Source organism: Maylandia zebra, linkage group LG3 (genome assembly GCF_041146795.1).
Source record: "Maylandia zebra isolate NMK-2024a linkage group LG3, Mzebra_GT3a, whole genome shotgun sequence".
NCBI classification, from domain to species: Eukaryota; Metazoa; Chordata; class Actinopteri; order Cichliformes; family Cichlidae; genus Maylandia; species Maylandia zebra.
This window is the reverse complement of record NC_135169.1, coordinates 29,358,350-29,373,229: the sequence shown is the minus strand read 5'-3', so window position 1 is coordinate 29,373,229 and position 14,880 is coordinate 29,358,350. Positions and strand designations below refer to the sequence as shown.

Sequence of the window (14,880 nt, the reverse complement as noted above, 5' to 3'; positions counted from 1 at the left end):
TAGAATGCAGGTTTAAGACACTTCCACGTTGACTTATTCTTTTTTAAAACCTGGATATTACATCCATGTTTTTATATGGTCTGTGCTTCTAATCTTTGTGCTAAGCTAACAGTCTAATATTTTTTTGTGTTTTAAATTTTGCCAATTTGAAAATCCTACAATTATTAACACAAAAAATTAAATCCTCAACATGTAAGCGTTCTCAGATTTTAGTGTTACTTCTGCTATTTTAATTTCTTTGTCAAACTCCTGAATTTGACCCTAGCTAATGTGCTGTATTCTCTGAAGACTTAAAGCTATTCCTCCTGGAGCTTTGAGGGTCATGGCCAGAGAATATTTGTATCTAGGTTAAAAGGAGACTGAGGGAGCGGGGTATATTTTGGGTCTGAGTTGAGTGTGTGTTTGTGTGGGGGGCGGCTGTAAGGGGCAGCGGTTACAGCCTGTCTCATATGTCAGTGCACTGTGGAGTCTCCAGGCAGCTGCTCTCTGGTGAGTTTCCCAGATCTCTGTTTTTTGTCTCTCCCTTCACCTCCTGTGTTTTTAATTTCCACAGGGTATCATCTGCTTCTCTGTACACAGACATAACTCTTAGGGGAGTATTGTTGTTGGATTTTTTTTTCTAATAACATTTTTATTCTAATGAGTGCTGACCTGTGGTATGGACTTTCTTTCCATTGCAGGCAGGGAATTATAGATTAAAATAGTTCAAGAGAAGACTTCAATCGTAGAGTTATAAGTTTGTATATTTTTAGGTACTAGGTGTTCATTTATCAAAATAAGAAAGTTTAAGCGCTGCCAGCACTGCAAGACAGGTCATGCGGTACGCTAGTATTTTTGGAAAAATCTTAATCTGGTCTGTCACGAACACCTAGGCCTGAAGCTGCCTGTCTTATAGGTCAAACCTGCTTACTTGCAGCTTCACAGATACATTTGTGTCGCAGTGTACCAGCGTACAGGAGAGACATAATAATCTTTAGCTTGTGATATGGAGTTTGCTTTTAAAAAGAAAAGATTAGGAGTTAAAATTCATGTGATGATTCTATTAATTGCCGTCCTCTGATAAACTTATTATAGTTATAGTTGTATTTATCTATAAATTTCTTGGGTCAGAAATTAAAAGCAGTGTGACTATTACAATATGTGGCCACAAGAGGGCAGTATCAATATTTAAATACTTTCAAAATATCTTAATATAAATAATGATTATGAAAGATGTTGACTATGTTTTGTATTTAAATATTGACATATGCATGTAAGCTCTTAAAATGAGTCGGGACTAATCGGGACTCATTTGTCATTATTCTAAATGTTTACCTAAAACATTATGACCTGTAATTTCAAAGCATGTAATGATAAATGAGTCCCGCCATGCTTTGCTTTGTAGATCTGCTTGTAGACGACATCATTAAGGTCATGCCATCTAATCCTAGCGACCTCGATATCACAGCAGGTTTGATGACCCATTCAAAGGCTGGTTGCTTGCACTGAAAATGACCCTGCCTCTCCGCCGTGCAGGAATGGCCACTACTGGGAACCTTTCAGAAGAGCAGGTGCACTGCTCCATCTGTCTGGACGTCTTCACCAACCCCGTGTCCATCCCCTGCGGACACAACTTCTGCCAGAGTTGCATCCTAGGATACTGGAAAAGCAGTCCTTTGTATCAGTGTCCTATGTGCAAGAAGTCCTTCTACAAAAGGCCCGATATTAGTGTCAACACTGTCTTGAGGGAAATTGCAGAGCAGTTCAAGGAGATTAGGATTAAAAGCATGGAAGGGAAGGGAAGCAAGGAAGAGGGAGAAGGGAAAGAAAGGAAGTGGACAATAGAAAGGAGGAAAAGGGAGGATGAGGAGAGGCTTTTGGAGAAAGACCAGAAAGAGCAGCTTTTGGAGGAGCTGAAGCTGAAACAAGAGGAGAAGAGAAAGAAAGAGGGAGTGAAGGAGAAACAAGGAGAGAAGAGGCCACAGCAAGAAGACTTACCACCTTTAATCCCTCCAATTTCACCTCCAAAGACCTCTCCTCCACTGGCACACCAAGCCACAGCACAAGAGCCACCGCCTCCACTTCCCCAAACATCACCCCCACCCTCACCTCAAATCTCTGCTTCTCAACTTCCTCAGACCTTACCATCTCCTTCTTTCTCTTCGCTCCAATCTCAATCTTGGGAGGAAGTCTTGTGCGACGTTTGCCTTGGAGAAGGTAGGCCGAACGCGGTCAAATCCTGCCTAGTGTGTCTGACTTCATACTGCGAGGAGCATCTGAAATGTCACTCAGCCCGCTTCACTAAGCACAAGCTGATGGAGCCCGTTGCCAACATGGAGGACAGGATGTGTCCGAAGCACGAGAGGCTCCTGGAGCTGTTCTGTAAGAAGGATCAGATGTGCGTGTGCGTCCTCTGCACCGAGACGGACCACAGGGCTCACTACACAGTCCCTGTGGAGAGAGAATGGACAGAGAAAAAGGTGAGACAGATGCGCTGCCATCCAAATATAGGACAGGGACCAAATGTTTATCTGTGCTGGAAAAGATTTCAAGATATTTGCGGGTCAATTCTTGCCGGTTCATCAACTGCCTCCCCCCGGACCAGCTCAGACTTAGCTAAAGGAACTCAAGTGGAAAGATTCATGTCTTACTACCGCTGTTCTCTTTTTTGTTGGAGGGATAGTTTCAAATCCATTATCTAAAAAACCACTTGACCTAGGCCCTTCAAAATGTTTAGAGTAAAAAATTGGTATCACTGTTCTATAAATATGGACTCTTGCGAGTGCAGCCAGAGTTAACGTAAAATGATGGATGCTTGAAGTCACGATCGCTGACAGCAGATCTGGAGAACTGCAGAAAGCACAGTTATACAGATAGGAGACTGATATTTTGTTTACACCTTGTCATGTACGATTTACGCAGTATTTTTTAACATAGTTTAAATCAGGTGATTGGTGCCAAAGATAAAACAGATAAACTCTCATACTTACACACGGAGGACTAAATGGAAAAGCTTCAGACTTTCGTTAAACACACTTCTGCTTGAAGTGTTTGTTTGCAGGCTCAAATGTATTACTGTTACTTGTACATGGTTGAAGACTAGGATGGGACAGAGCCTTTCAATCTGTGGCTCCACAACACTCCAGTTTCATTTGCCAGACTCTGTGGACTCCTTCAAAAGGATTCTTTAGTTATTAATATGAATAAATATGACCTTTTTTGGAGATGCATACTACTGTATGCGCTGGAAGCAGAGCAAGATATTTTCATTGAATTATTTATGCACCCTCATTTCTCAGCAAGAAGTTCTCTTTTCTTTTTCTTTCTTTTTTTTGTCTTATCAAGAAAAAAGGATCAGCTCAGATGGCACCCAGTACACACCCTCTCTGCTATTTATAGTCAGCTAATTGTTCATCTTTAGTTAATGTCATAAGTTCACAGATTCCCACATTCAAAATGGTGAAAGATATTCAAATGATGGTTATGATGCACATTTTTCATTGTTAATTGTTAATCGTATCGTTAGTAATGCACTGTAGATAGATCAACCACATAAAAAAAATATTATGTAGAGTGCTTAACAGATTTATAAGATCAGCTGTGACAGAAATGACAAATATTTTTGAAATTTGTCAAAAATGTTTGTATACAGACATTTCTGGACTTCACTGGGAAGTCAGAAATTAATTAAGTGTCACATTTAACCCCAGAAAGTTGATTCTGTTCATTTAGACGTTTGATTTCAGTGGGAGAAGCGTTTTGTCACTCAGGTCCTGACAAAATTTTAAGATTTATGGCTAAATTTAGTATTAGATATATCATTTAATAATAATAATGGATTGGATTTATATAGTGCTTTTCAAGGCACCCAAAGCGCTTTACAATACCACTATTCATTCACTCTCACACACTGGTGGAGGCAAGCTACAGTTGTAGCCACAGCTGCCCTGGGGCAGACTGACAGAAGCGAGGCTGCCATATTGCGCCATCGGCCCCTCTGGCCAACACCAGTAGGCGGTAGGGTAAAGTGTCTTGCCCAAGGACACGACGACCAGGACAGAGAGCCCGGGGATCAAACTGGCGACCTTCCGGTTGCAGATAGGCTTCCCAACCCCCTGAGCCACGGTCGCCCCATTTAGATCAGGGGTAGGCAACTCCAGGCCTTAAGGGAGTGTCCTGCAGGTTTTAGATATCACCCTGGGTCAACACACCTGAATCACATGATTAGTTCATTACCAGGCCTCTGGAGAACTTCAAGGCTTGTTAAAGAGGTTATTTAGTCATTTAAATAAGCTGAGTTGGATCAAGGACACATCTAAAAGCTGCAGGACACCGGGCCTCGAAGCCTGGAGCTGCATACTTCTGATTTAGATTTAAATAGAACTTGCACATATTGGTGGATTAACCATTACAAAAATATAAAAAATATTTTCATAATTACAAGTACCGTTAATTTAGGGCAGCTGTGGCATAAACCTTATATTGGGTGGTGGTCTAATACATTTATTAAGCACTAAATGACCCCTTGGCACCACCAAGCTTTGACCTATTGTGCCCTTAACATGTCAGAAAGGTTTGGTGATACAACAGGTTCTGTTGTTTGTGAGTCTATGAGTTGAATTTTTGTTTGTTTTTTTGTTTACTTTTACTAAACTAATGATTCAACCTAAACCTTCCAGGATTTTAAGAAAACATTAACACGAACAACTATGCTGCACAGACCTCGCCTTGTACAGCAGGCTGGTCCACAGTGTCTTTATGATGTTATCTTCTCTGTTGCCTGATTACAACTAAAGCCTAATAATCTTTTCACATCATCAAGTTTATAATTACCACAAGTCATGCCCGTGTGATCTGATACTGTGCAGGCACAGCTTAAGAGGACAGGAATAGACGTTCAGCAGATGATCCAGGACAGAGTGAAAAAGGTGGAGGAGATCAAACACTCTGTGGAGCTCAATAAAGTGAGTTTTTACCTTTGCATGGCCACGTCACAATCTACACTCACATGGTTGTTCAACATACATGTGCTTTTTGTACTTTCAGGCCAGTGCTCAAAGAGAGATTGAGGAAAGCATGCAGGTCTTCTCGGAGCTGGTGCGCTCCATCCAGAAAACTCAGGCCGAGCTGGTTTTGGTCATCGAGGAGAAGCAGAGGCAGACGGAGAGGTGGGCTCAAGGCCTCATTACTGAACTGGAACAGGAAATCACTGAGCTAAAGAGGAGGAACACAGAGTTGGAAACCGTTGCTCGGACTGACCACATTCATTTCTTAAAGGTGAGAGAGGCTTTGTTTCAGTGCTCAGTGTCGGGGAGCCAAATTTAAGTTGTGGTACTTGATATTTTACCTTGCAAGGTGTACAAGTTCATGGATATTTTTCTAATTTTTCCTTATTTTTTTCTTCATTTCAAAGGATTTTTATGGTAAAATGACACTTCCAGCATTTTGTTAACCCTGTTTTCCAGTGAAACCAGGTGCCTTTTACAGTATTCACTAATAGCTAAATTAAATGACAACAGCGCCCTCTTTCTGCTCTATACTGTATTGCATTCCAATACCTGCAATCCAATCAAAGAGTAGCTTTGCAAGTTTTTTTTGGCAGTGTTTCATAAATAATGCCCATTCTGACGCAACCCTGAGCATTTGAGTCTCTTAATTTGGAAATAATTCTACAACCATATTTGTTTCTTAGTTCAGAAGCCTTAAAATCTTTGTGATCTGTGGTTATTTGAAAAGAACCATGACTGTGGTCATCTTATTTTAGTCAATAACGTGTTTCTAAGTTGTTGCCCCCCCTTGGGCTGTATCTTTCTGCAGAGCTTCCCGGCCCTCAGCACTCCACCATCTGTTAAAGACTGGTCTGAGACCAGTGTTCCCACTGACACATGTGTTGGCATGATCAGAAAATTAGTGTCCAAACTAGAGGCGACGTTGACTGAAATGATTGACAAACTGTCTGACAGTGGTAGGACTTCCATAAACATTCAAAAATACCTTTGTTACTGTGTGACTATTCATTTTATTTTTAAAAAAAGTAAAGATGTATAAGAAACATATCTTAAGAGAATGTTGTATTTTGTTTTTACAGAGATCAAAAAAGTTCTGAAATATACAGGTAAAGCTTTTTTTACTTATTTTTCTTTCCTGTGTTTTCATCATTAAACTCCCCAACAAAATATATCCTCTGTCTCGTTCTTCTGCAGTGGATGTGACTCTTGACCCTGACACAGCTAACCCGTGGTTGCAGCTCTCTCAGGATAGACATCAGGTGAGACACCTGGGTGCCTGGCAGGACCTCCCGGACCACCCCGATCGCTTCGACACGGTGGTTATAGTATTGGCCCATGAGGGCTTCACTTCTGGCAGACACTACTGGGAGGTCCAGGTGGGGGAAAAGGATGACTGGTACCTTGGTGTGGCGAGGTCATCTGTTAACAGAAAGGGCAGGATCTCTGTAAGCACCACCCAAGGCTATTGGGCTCTGGCCATGAAGAAAGGCCAGGGATACAGAGCGTCAACATCCCCACCATCACTGCTCTCCCTCGACCCTAAGCCCAAGAGAGTGGGCGTGTATGTGGACTACGAAGAAGGCCAAGTGTCGTTTTATGATGTGAGAGCACGGACCCATATTTACACCTTTGAGGATACCTTCACTGAAAAAATTCTTCCATTTTTCTACCTGTACTGCTGTGACAAAGCCTCTGACACCATCGTCATCTGTCCTGTGAATGAGAAACATCTGATCAAGCAAAGCTAAGGACATAAAAACAAAAGTTGTTGTAGCTATACCCGATTTAATTACATGTGAACTGTAGCTAAATATGTTAATTATACATCCTGTGAATTTGTAGCCAACATGCTTGTAAAACACAAACCTCAAATGACGTTCTGGTAAAAAGAAACAGTGTTGACAAATTTTGTATTTCAAGATTGTTTGCATATTAAATACATTGTGATTTGATTAGCATTAAAAACTGGGTGTGCAGGAAGACAAATCATAACAATAGAGTAATTTTATTTTGTGAGTAAGTGCAATTATTTTCTTGCTGAACATTTAATGGAAAACTAGTTACTACATTAATGTAAGCATGGTAGAAACAGATCTTGATCTAAGTTCAGTTAGCTGTTTCTCTAAAGATTGCAGCAAAATGTTTAGAAGTCCCAAAATCTACTGACGGGAGGTCTTTTGCTCAACAGTATGTTACACCTCAGAAGTTTTATGTATGTTTCTGGGTTTACTTTAGCAGGACTGGAAGCATTGGTAAATGGCCTGTATTTGTATAGCACTTTACTTAGTCCCTAAGGACCCCAAAGCGCTTTACACATTCAGTCATTCACCCATTCACACACACATTCACACACTGGTGATGGCAAGCTACATTGTAGCCACAGCTGCCCTGGGACGCACTGACGGAGGCGAGGCTGCCGGACACTGGCGCCACCGGGCCCTCTGACCACCACAAGCATTGTCTAAAAGAAAGCAGTTTCTACCTGTTCCCAGGCCTTATGCTAAGCTTGTTTAATCTATAAAACCATACCAGGCATACAGAATGAGATAATCAGTTCAATTCAAGACAGTTTTACTTATAGTACCAAGTCACAGTTGCCTCAAGGTACTTTAATTTGCAAGGACCCTAAAATATATAGACAAACCCCACCAACCAGATGACACCCTGTGAGCAAGCACTTTGAAGACAGTGGGAAGGAATAATATTGTTTACTAAAGAACTGATAAGGAATAAAAGACTATCATGGCAGCCAAGAACATAAAAACACAGGTGTAATCTTCACACATGGGTTGTAGTATAGCCAAAAAGGACAACATTATTACAAATATTTAAAATGACAAACTATTTAAGACCCAAGTGGGTCCATAAAAGAGATCAACTTAACAAAATTCTACCCAAAAGCCACAACAAAACATAACTCAAACTGACCTGCCCAAATCTTCTTTCATTTTTAATGGCAGCTTGAATCCAAAGATGTTGCACTACTGCCATCTCCTGGGTTTTACTGTTACATCACTTCCAAATCCTTAGATCCTCTTGATGAGTACAGTATTTCTAAAAAAACAAAACAAATAAAACAGAAACAATAAACCACACACTTCCTTTTATCATGACTTAACCACTCAGCCACCTTTTCAAACTACAGTTTCTACCCTCAACATTCTCATTTGACTAACATACTTCCTGCAACTAATAAACACATATTCAAGCGTTTCCATAGGCTTCTTCTTCTTCTTCAGTCAAGTTTAACGGCAGCTTGCATCCAAAACTGTTGCATTACTGCCACCTCCTGGCTGTTAATCGTCCGTCATTCCTGAATCCTCAGATCCTTTTGATGAGACCAGTATTTCTCAAAAAACGAAAAACCACCACTTTCCCTTCACCATGACTTAACTCTTTAACCACTCGTTCAAACGTAAGTTCCCTTCCACCACTCATTTCACTCCACATCACCCTCCTGTGACCATAGCTGGACTGGCCATCGGGCATACCGGGCATTTGCCCGGTGGGCCGCTGGCGATTTTTTGTTTTTATGGGCCGATGGTTTTTTTTTTGTTTGTTTTTTTTTAGGGTATATATAATGAAAGGTGTTGGATTGGCCAATTGGTCATGATCGACTCTGGGCTGGACCAATTACAGCCGAGGAGGCCGGATGCACCCTCCCCCTTGTTTAGCAATCACGTGATTTTCGCACATTGCATGCTGGGAACTCGTGGCAAAACAATCCAAGTACCGCATCAAATGCAAGCATTTGCAGCACCGCAAAAAGTTCATTCTCCGGTTCCAATACCTTCCTGTTTTTTATTTGCCGCACAACAAAGGAATGTACAAAACAAAAGGAGAAGAATGGAAGAATGACGGTCCGTACAAAGACAGACTCGACGAAAAGACAAAGAAAAGATACGAGGAAAAAATCAAACCAGTGAAAGGGTTAGACCCTTACTAGCACACAGAGTGGACAAAAGACGCTACATGACGCGCAGCTGGAAACACTTCACGCAAGTCGAGCTGCCCGAGATTCACAGAATTTACAGAAAATGTTACATTTTTGTGATTTATATCATTATCGGGGCGATAGATAGAAATGTTGGTTATATCACAAAGCCCTACACTCTCATTACACATACATATAGGATCTTGGGGTGGGCACGCTACACGGTATCCAAAAGACCATCAGGGCGTACACCTCACCCCTGGCGTCGTTTTCCCACCTCTCAATTTTAAATACACGTAGATATTGAGGGCTAGCAGGAGGGACTATGCGCTTACCTGCTGCTCTCTGGCAGGTAGCTCCATGCCCTCCTGGGTTTTAAATGCACCTTAGAACACACATGTATCAACACTACATATGAGCGGGCGGAGGGAGGTTTGGCGTTTTCACACACCCCCGTTCTCTGCGGCCTGTTGGAGCGGGGGGCAAGGAGGAGGAGTTGGCCGTCCGATTGGGGTCTGGAATGTGGGGCCTCCCTGCTGCTGTGGAGTCGGGGCGGTCTGCTTCTCAGGGAAAAGGGTCTGAGTGCAGTTTCCCCCACCAGGGGCAAGGGTACCTGGACCCGGTTCGTAGAGTACGCTTGGGGAGTGTGATTGTGTGTACAGCGTCTCTTTATGTCTGTCTCCACGTTGGTTGAGTGTGGAGTAAGTGCATATGAGAGCATGAGGGGGGGAATGTATGTTTGTGTCTGTGTGTGCCTGTATGTCTGTGTCTATATGTCAGGTTGGGTATCAGACGCCACCTCTCTGGGCACATCTCAGGCCCTCCAAGGTTTGGAGGCCTATCTCCCCCCACCACCACTTCACCTGCCAGTGGCAGACTCCCTCAGACATCGGTGCGTTGGTGGTTCTTTGTGTCCGGGGATGGGGGTCCAGGTACACACCGGCTCACTCCTGGTGGCTGCTTGTCGGGGCCTGGAGCCTGGGGCTCGCTCGGGCCACTTCGGGGGTGGGGTGCCCTCGGCCTCTTGGCCTGGGGCTCGGTCACTCTGGCACAGCTGGCTGCCGGCGGAGCTCCCGGGCACGTCACTGCAACCCCCCCTGGCTTCTGCTCCGCGGCTGCTGAGTGAGCCCTGTTACGAGTTCAAAATTGGGGATGGAGACAAGAGAAAAAACCACAATAACAACACTGGTCCGGCCGGGTTAAGTCAAACGATGATTTTAATAGTCACACGCGTGGGAGATGGACACTGTATGCAGACAGCCTCAGATCTCAAAATGGTGGAGCATTAATCAAACTCTTATAGCCTCTGGTGCCTCCACCTTATCATAAAAGCCTAAACATTCACATGCTTTTCTCTCACACGGCGCCTAAGCTACGACCTTGGCTCCCTATTTATCTGCTCCTGCTGAGATGGGGCAGAAAACTCCAGTATGCTCTGTTCTCTTCTAATCAGACAAATAAGGCGATGACTTTCTGCAAATAGTATTTCTTATAACATCATAAAACAATATCATTCATCCACAATAAATCAGCAGTCTAATGTAATGCAAATCAGTTTAACTAATGCAATAGTTATCAGCTTCTTCTAATTCAGGAGAATAATGCAAACTAAAACTACATAATAATTCACAATCTTTAATTAGGGGTATAACATGGCATAAAATAATATTATAATTTAACACTCCCCCTGATGAGCTCGTTAGAATAATGAGCTCACCTACACCCTATAATCCATTGTGGCCGGGTTCATTTCTTCTCACTCCTGAGGTCCTTTGTCCCCCTGATGGGCGAACCATACGTGAGATGACCTCTGTGTTTGCACAGTTCAGGTGCAAGACAAACTATTATTACAACAATATCAGGTACATATGACACTCCCCAGTTCTCCCACAGCTTTATTTGGTGCTACCTTATACCCTTCAGACGTACTCAGACTAGAACCTCTGTCCAAGGAGCTTTTAGCCTTTATTTTATTGCTGCAGCTACCAGTGTCGTCCAGTTGGGTGATCCTCTGCTCTTCTTTCTTCAACCTCAGGGGTTAGACAACCCTTCAGTCGTGGCACAGATCAGGGGATTATTCTGCCCCGATTTCAAACAACGATCTGTGTATCCTCGGGTCCTGTGTGTCCTCCAGAAAAAGATCAGGAACGCGTCCCCCTTTTGCCCAAGAGCCTCTCGAACCTCGTTGGTCTGGTGTTCCTGGATTTCCGCCAACCCCTTCATGGTTATTGCTGTGTTTATGGGATCCATCCTTTTGGAGTGACTAGCTGGAGTCCAAACGCCATGACACTTGGACCCAGTTGGTGTCTCGGCAGTCACTGTGTCTATCTCTGCTGCGAAGGATCCTCGTATCTCTGTGACCTCGTCTGGTGTCTGTTCCTTTCTCTGTAAGAGACAGAAAACCAAAACACCTCTCTTCCTAACCCTAATAATCTAATGTTGTTATCTACTGACCTTCTAGTGATTCAGAATTGGCTTAGAATATTCAGAATGTCCCAGGGACTTATTCTAATCATATCCTATGTGTGTGTAAGCGTGTTTGCATTATGCCCTCTGCACTCAAGGCATTTTCCTACACTTTATCAGTCCGGACCATCACGCCGAACGAAGCTTATGACCTTCAAAAGGCCGAGTGCCAACTCATTATAAGTACATTTGCAAGGTGTGTCTGAAAATTACTAAAACCACTCATATTAAGAAGAGACATCAAAAACAAATTAGCCATTTTTAATCCTCACATTTGCCCCCCAAGAAATCATGTGTTTGCTTCCGCCTACTGTCCCTTATGGAGACACAATATTGCAGCTACAAGGTCTCCCAGGTTGTTAAGTTGATCTGCGTGTAATGCTCTGACTCAAGTATATAATCTTAAAAGAATGTCATTTAATCAACTACCACTACTTAAAACTTAACTTAAAGATATAATTGAATAAAAGATCACAAAGAATACCATGATATCAGTGTTATGTAAGCGCGTGCGGCCTTCTATGCTCGAAGTCACTCCACACCATAGATCAGCCAAACATCGCATTGACTGTAGCTTTTAACCCTTATTAACTTGAGCACAACTCTATAATGAGCAACAAACTGCAATATGTATAAAAATGATCATGGTTACACCTGCAATAGAAGATCATATGATTATCCTGACACCTGTGAATATACGATTAAGAATAGAAGATTAACCTGCGATTATAACAATCACTGGAACACAAATGTTAGGACAATGTCAAAAGCTTCAATAAATGTTTAATGCAATGCTTATTATATGATTCTGGTGCAATAATAATGCTGATGCTAAAATAACAGTAAAACACCCCCTTTTATCCCGTTTAACTTGACATCTAAATGTTTATCTGGGACTCTCCTCAGGGACAGTGGCGCGGCTGCCCCTCTGTTAGTCTTCCTTGGTCTCTTGTGTTCTGGGGGCCTCTGGATGTCTGGAGTCTTGATCTCCTCCATACCTGCTTCATGCCCTGGAGGACTGGGCTGTGGCCCCCCCACACCCTCTAGCAGATCATTACATGAAGGAACCTTTTAAAAACAAGCGCGTCCATGCTCACAAGTGTACACACGGGTGCTCACGCACACAAACTACAAACTACACCCTTTTTGGCTCCTACCTCAAAGCACACTGTGCGCTGTCGATCTTACGTGCTGCACAATAATGTTTAATATTTAGTATTTACTGTTATATTCCCATAGATCATCGTGATGTTCTTTATTATGTTGCTCTTTTTTTCTTCTGCTTGTTTTCTTTTTTCTTTCTCAACAGGTGATCCAGGTGATTGATATATGCATTTTTTGTCTGCTTATTATGTATTTTTTTTTTGTTTTTTGCCCTTTATCACCGTCCCTCTTCCCCACTGTTTTTCTTTCCCTCTTTTTTCTCCCCTTTCTTTTTCCCAGTCAAGTCTGTCCCATAATTAGCAAGTGAAAATAAAATAAAATAAACAATAAAAGATGAATGAAATAGACCATTACAGCAAGGCTGGGATGGTGTATTTGGTAAAGTAAATCCGTTGGGCACCTTTAGACAATAATTCTGATGGCAAAAGAGCCAAACGGGACAGGCAAAAAAAAAAAAAAAGTATACAGCAGAAAAATAAGTAGTTAAATTAAATTAAGATCATTATCATTAAATCAAGATTAGGGGTGTAAGGACTAGATGTTACAGTCCCTGATAATGCATTGCTTTAGATGGAGAGACTCTTGAGGGATGGCTGTTATGAGGAAAGGCAGCCTCACTTTTGCACATTTAAACTCCTCAACCAGGCTAGGGATAGGCAATGACAGTATCCTGTCGCTGTAGAGTCCAACGCTGCTGAGGCACTTGGGAAGTCAGAGCCACTTCTTAACGTAGGAGCTCACTAGCCTCTCTAGTCAATTGGCATGATTGAGTGAGACCTCGTAGATTGTCAACGGCCACAGTAGTCTGGGTAATAACCCAAACTGGAAGCACCAGAGCTTAAGTTTCTCTGGGAGTGCAGTGTTGTTAATCCACTTGAGGTCATCAGCCAGGTTCTCCCTTAATTGTTCTAGTTGCCACGTATCGTTGAGGTCTGCATTATATTACCGTCACAGGCTCTTTATGGGCTTCTCTAAGACTGTTGGAATTGGTTCTTCACTGATATGGAATTGCTCGGCTGTCGGTTTTCCTTTTATGATGGAGATGCTGCGAGATTTACTCGGCTTAAACTCCATCCTTGCCCATTCTATGTTTTCCTGGAGCTTCTGTAGCAATCGCCTAGCACATAGTTTAGTTGTTGTAATTATGGTCATGTCATCCATGTAGACCCTAATAGGAGGAAGATGGACACTCCTGAGTCTCTCACCTCCCACTACCCACCGGGATGCCCACATGACCAACTCCATTGCCATGATAAATGCCAGAGGGGAAATCGTGCAGCTTGCCATTACACCAATTTCCAGGTGCTGCCAAGCTGTGGTGATGCTCTCAGCTGTCACACAAAACTGTAGATCCTGAAAGTAGGTCTTGACCAGTCCTGTGATGTGGTTTGGTACGCTGAAATAGTTGAAGGCCATCCACAAGATCTCGTGCGGAACTGACCCAAAGGCATTGGCAAGTTCTAAAAACACCACATGAGGGTCTTTCTTGGCAGTTTGAATTTGGTGCCAGACGATGCTGGCATGCTTTAGATATCTTGAGAAGGCCCGGATGTTGGCCTTCTGCACTGATGTGTCAATATAGTTGTTTCTTTGCAGGAAAGCAGATAGCCTTTGGGCCACGGCGCTGAAGAAGATGTTTCCTTCTACGTTCAGCAGACTGATCTGGCAAAACTGGCTAATGGATGAGTTCTTCTCCTTAGGGATAAATACCCATTGATATTGACTCGTTTAATAATAGTCGGCATATGATAAATAACTGTAATTGTACTTTTTGCATTATTATGAAGTTATGATTGCACACTACCTCCAACTCTTTGATATGAAGTATGATTTGTTTGCCAAAAAAGAGAAAAAATTCAATAAAGTTGAAGTTGAATGCTTTTAAAAATTTGAATTGACCTAAAACAATATTTAGGTTTAATCTGCAAAAATAGCAGCCAGATGGATTCCAATCCACCACAGTCAGTCCACCAGAGTAGTATTGAGCTTCTCATATGGGTTTTGGCAAAATATAAAATGTATAACACAAATGAGACATTCATTTTAAATGCATCATGTTAAAAAAAAAGAAGAGATTGTGGTTTGTTTTAATCTGAATTCATGATTGCATGCTGCTATTTACAGTGACTGATCTTGCGAACATGCTTTGGGAGAAATGTTTACACCAATAAATGTTTGGTTTTTTTTCAGATATGCCCACATGATGCTATTTTCCTGCTACAGCATTAAGTTTCATTTCAGCCAAATGATGTAGTTTGACCACGCCCACTGAAGTGACTGGAGCTTCCCCGGTTCTTCAAGGTTCACTCATATTACTTCCCGTGTGAG

At 42.3% G+C, this 14,880-nt stretch overlaps 1 protein-coding gene across 3 annotated transcripts; it reads left to right on the top strand.

Moving 5' to 3' along the window:
- The first annotated feature begins 395 nt into the window (after positions 1 to 395).
- On the top strand, positions 396 to 8,201 carry si:dkey-46i9.6 (E3 ubiquitin-protein ligase TRIM39). 3 transcript variants are annotated; one of them, XM_004563506.3, is made up of 7 exons: positions 396 to 489; positions 1,516 to 2,459; positions 4,848 to 4,943; positions 5,026 to 5,256; positions 5,797 to 5,944; positions 6,068 to 6,094; positions 6,183 to 8,201. In XM_004563506.3, the coding sequence occupies exons 1-7, from the start codon at positions 450 to 452 to the stop codon at positions 6,734 to 6,736; spliced, it is 2,040 nt and encodes a 679-aa protein (XP_004563563.1). In that variant the 5' UTR covers positions 396 to 449; the 3' UTR covers positions 6,737 to 8,201. The 3 variants fall into 3 exon arrangements, with proteins under 3 accessions (XP_004563563.1, XP_004563565.1, XP_004563564.1); XM_004563508.3 differs by having other exon boundaries at positions 397 to 489; positions 1,448 to 2,459; XM_004563507.3 differs by having other exon boundaries at positions 410 to 489; positions 1,385 to 2,459.
- The last annotated feature ends 6,679 nt before the right edge of the window (positions 8,202 to 14,880 follow it).

Excerpts from the sequence above, each read along its gene's own strand:
- si:dkey-46i9.6 (XM_004563506.3), top strand. The coding sequence starts at position 450 with ATGTCAGTGCACTGTGGAGTCTCCAGGCAGCTGCTCTCTG. Across the intron at positions 490-1,515 it reads CTCCAGGCAGCTGCTCTCTG|GAATGGCCACTACTGGGAAC; the intron begins GTGAGTTTCCCA and ends TCCGCCGTGCAG. Across the intron at positions 6,095-6,182 it reads AAAAGTTCTGAAATATACAG|TGGATGTGACTCTTGACCCT; the intron begins GTAAAGCTTTTT and ends GTTCTTCTGCAG.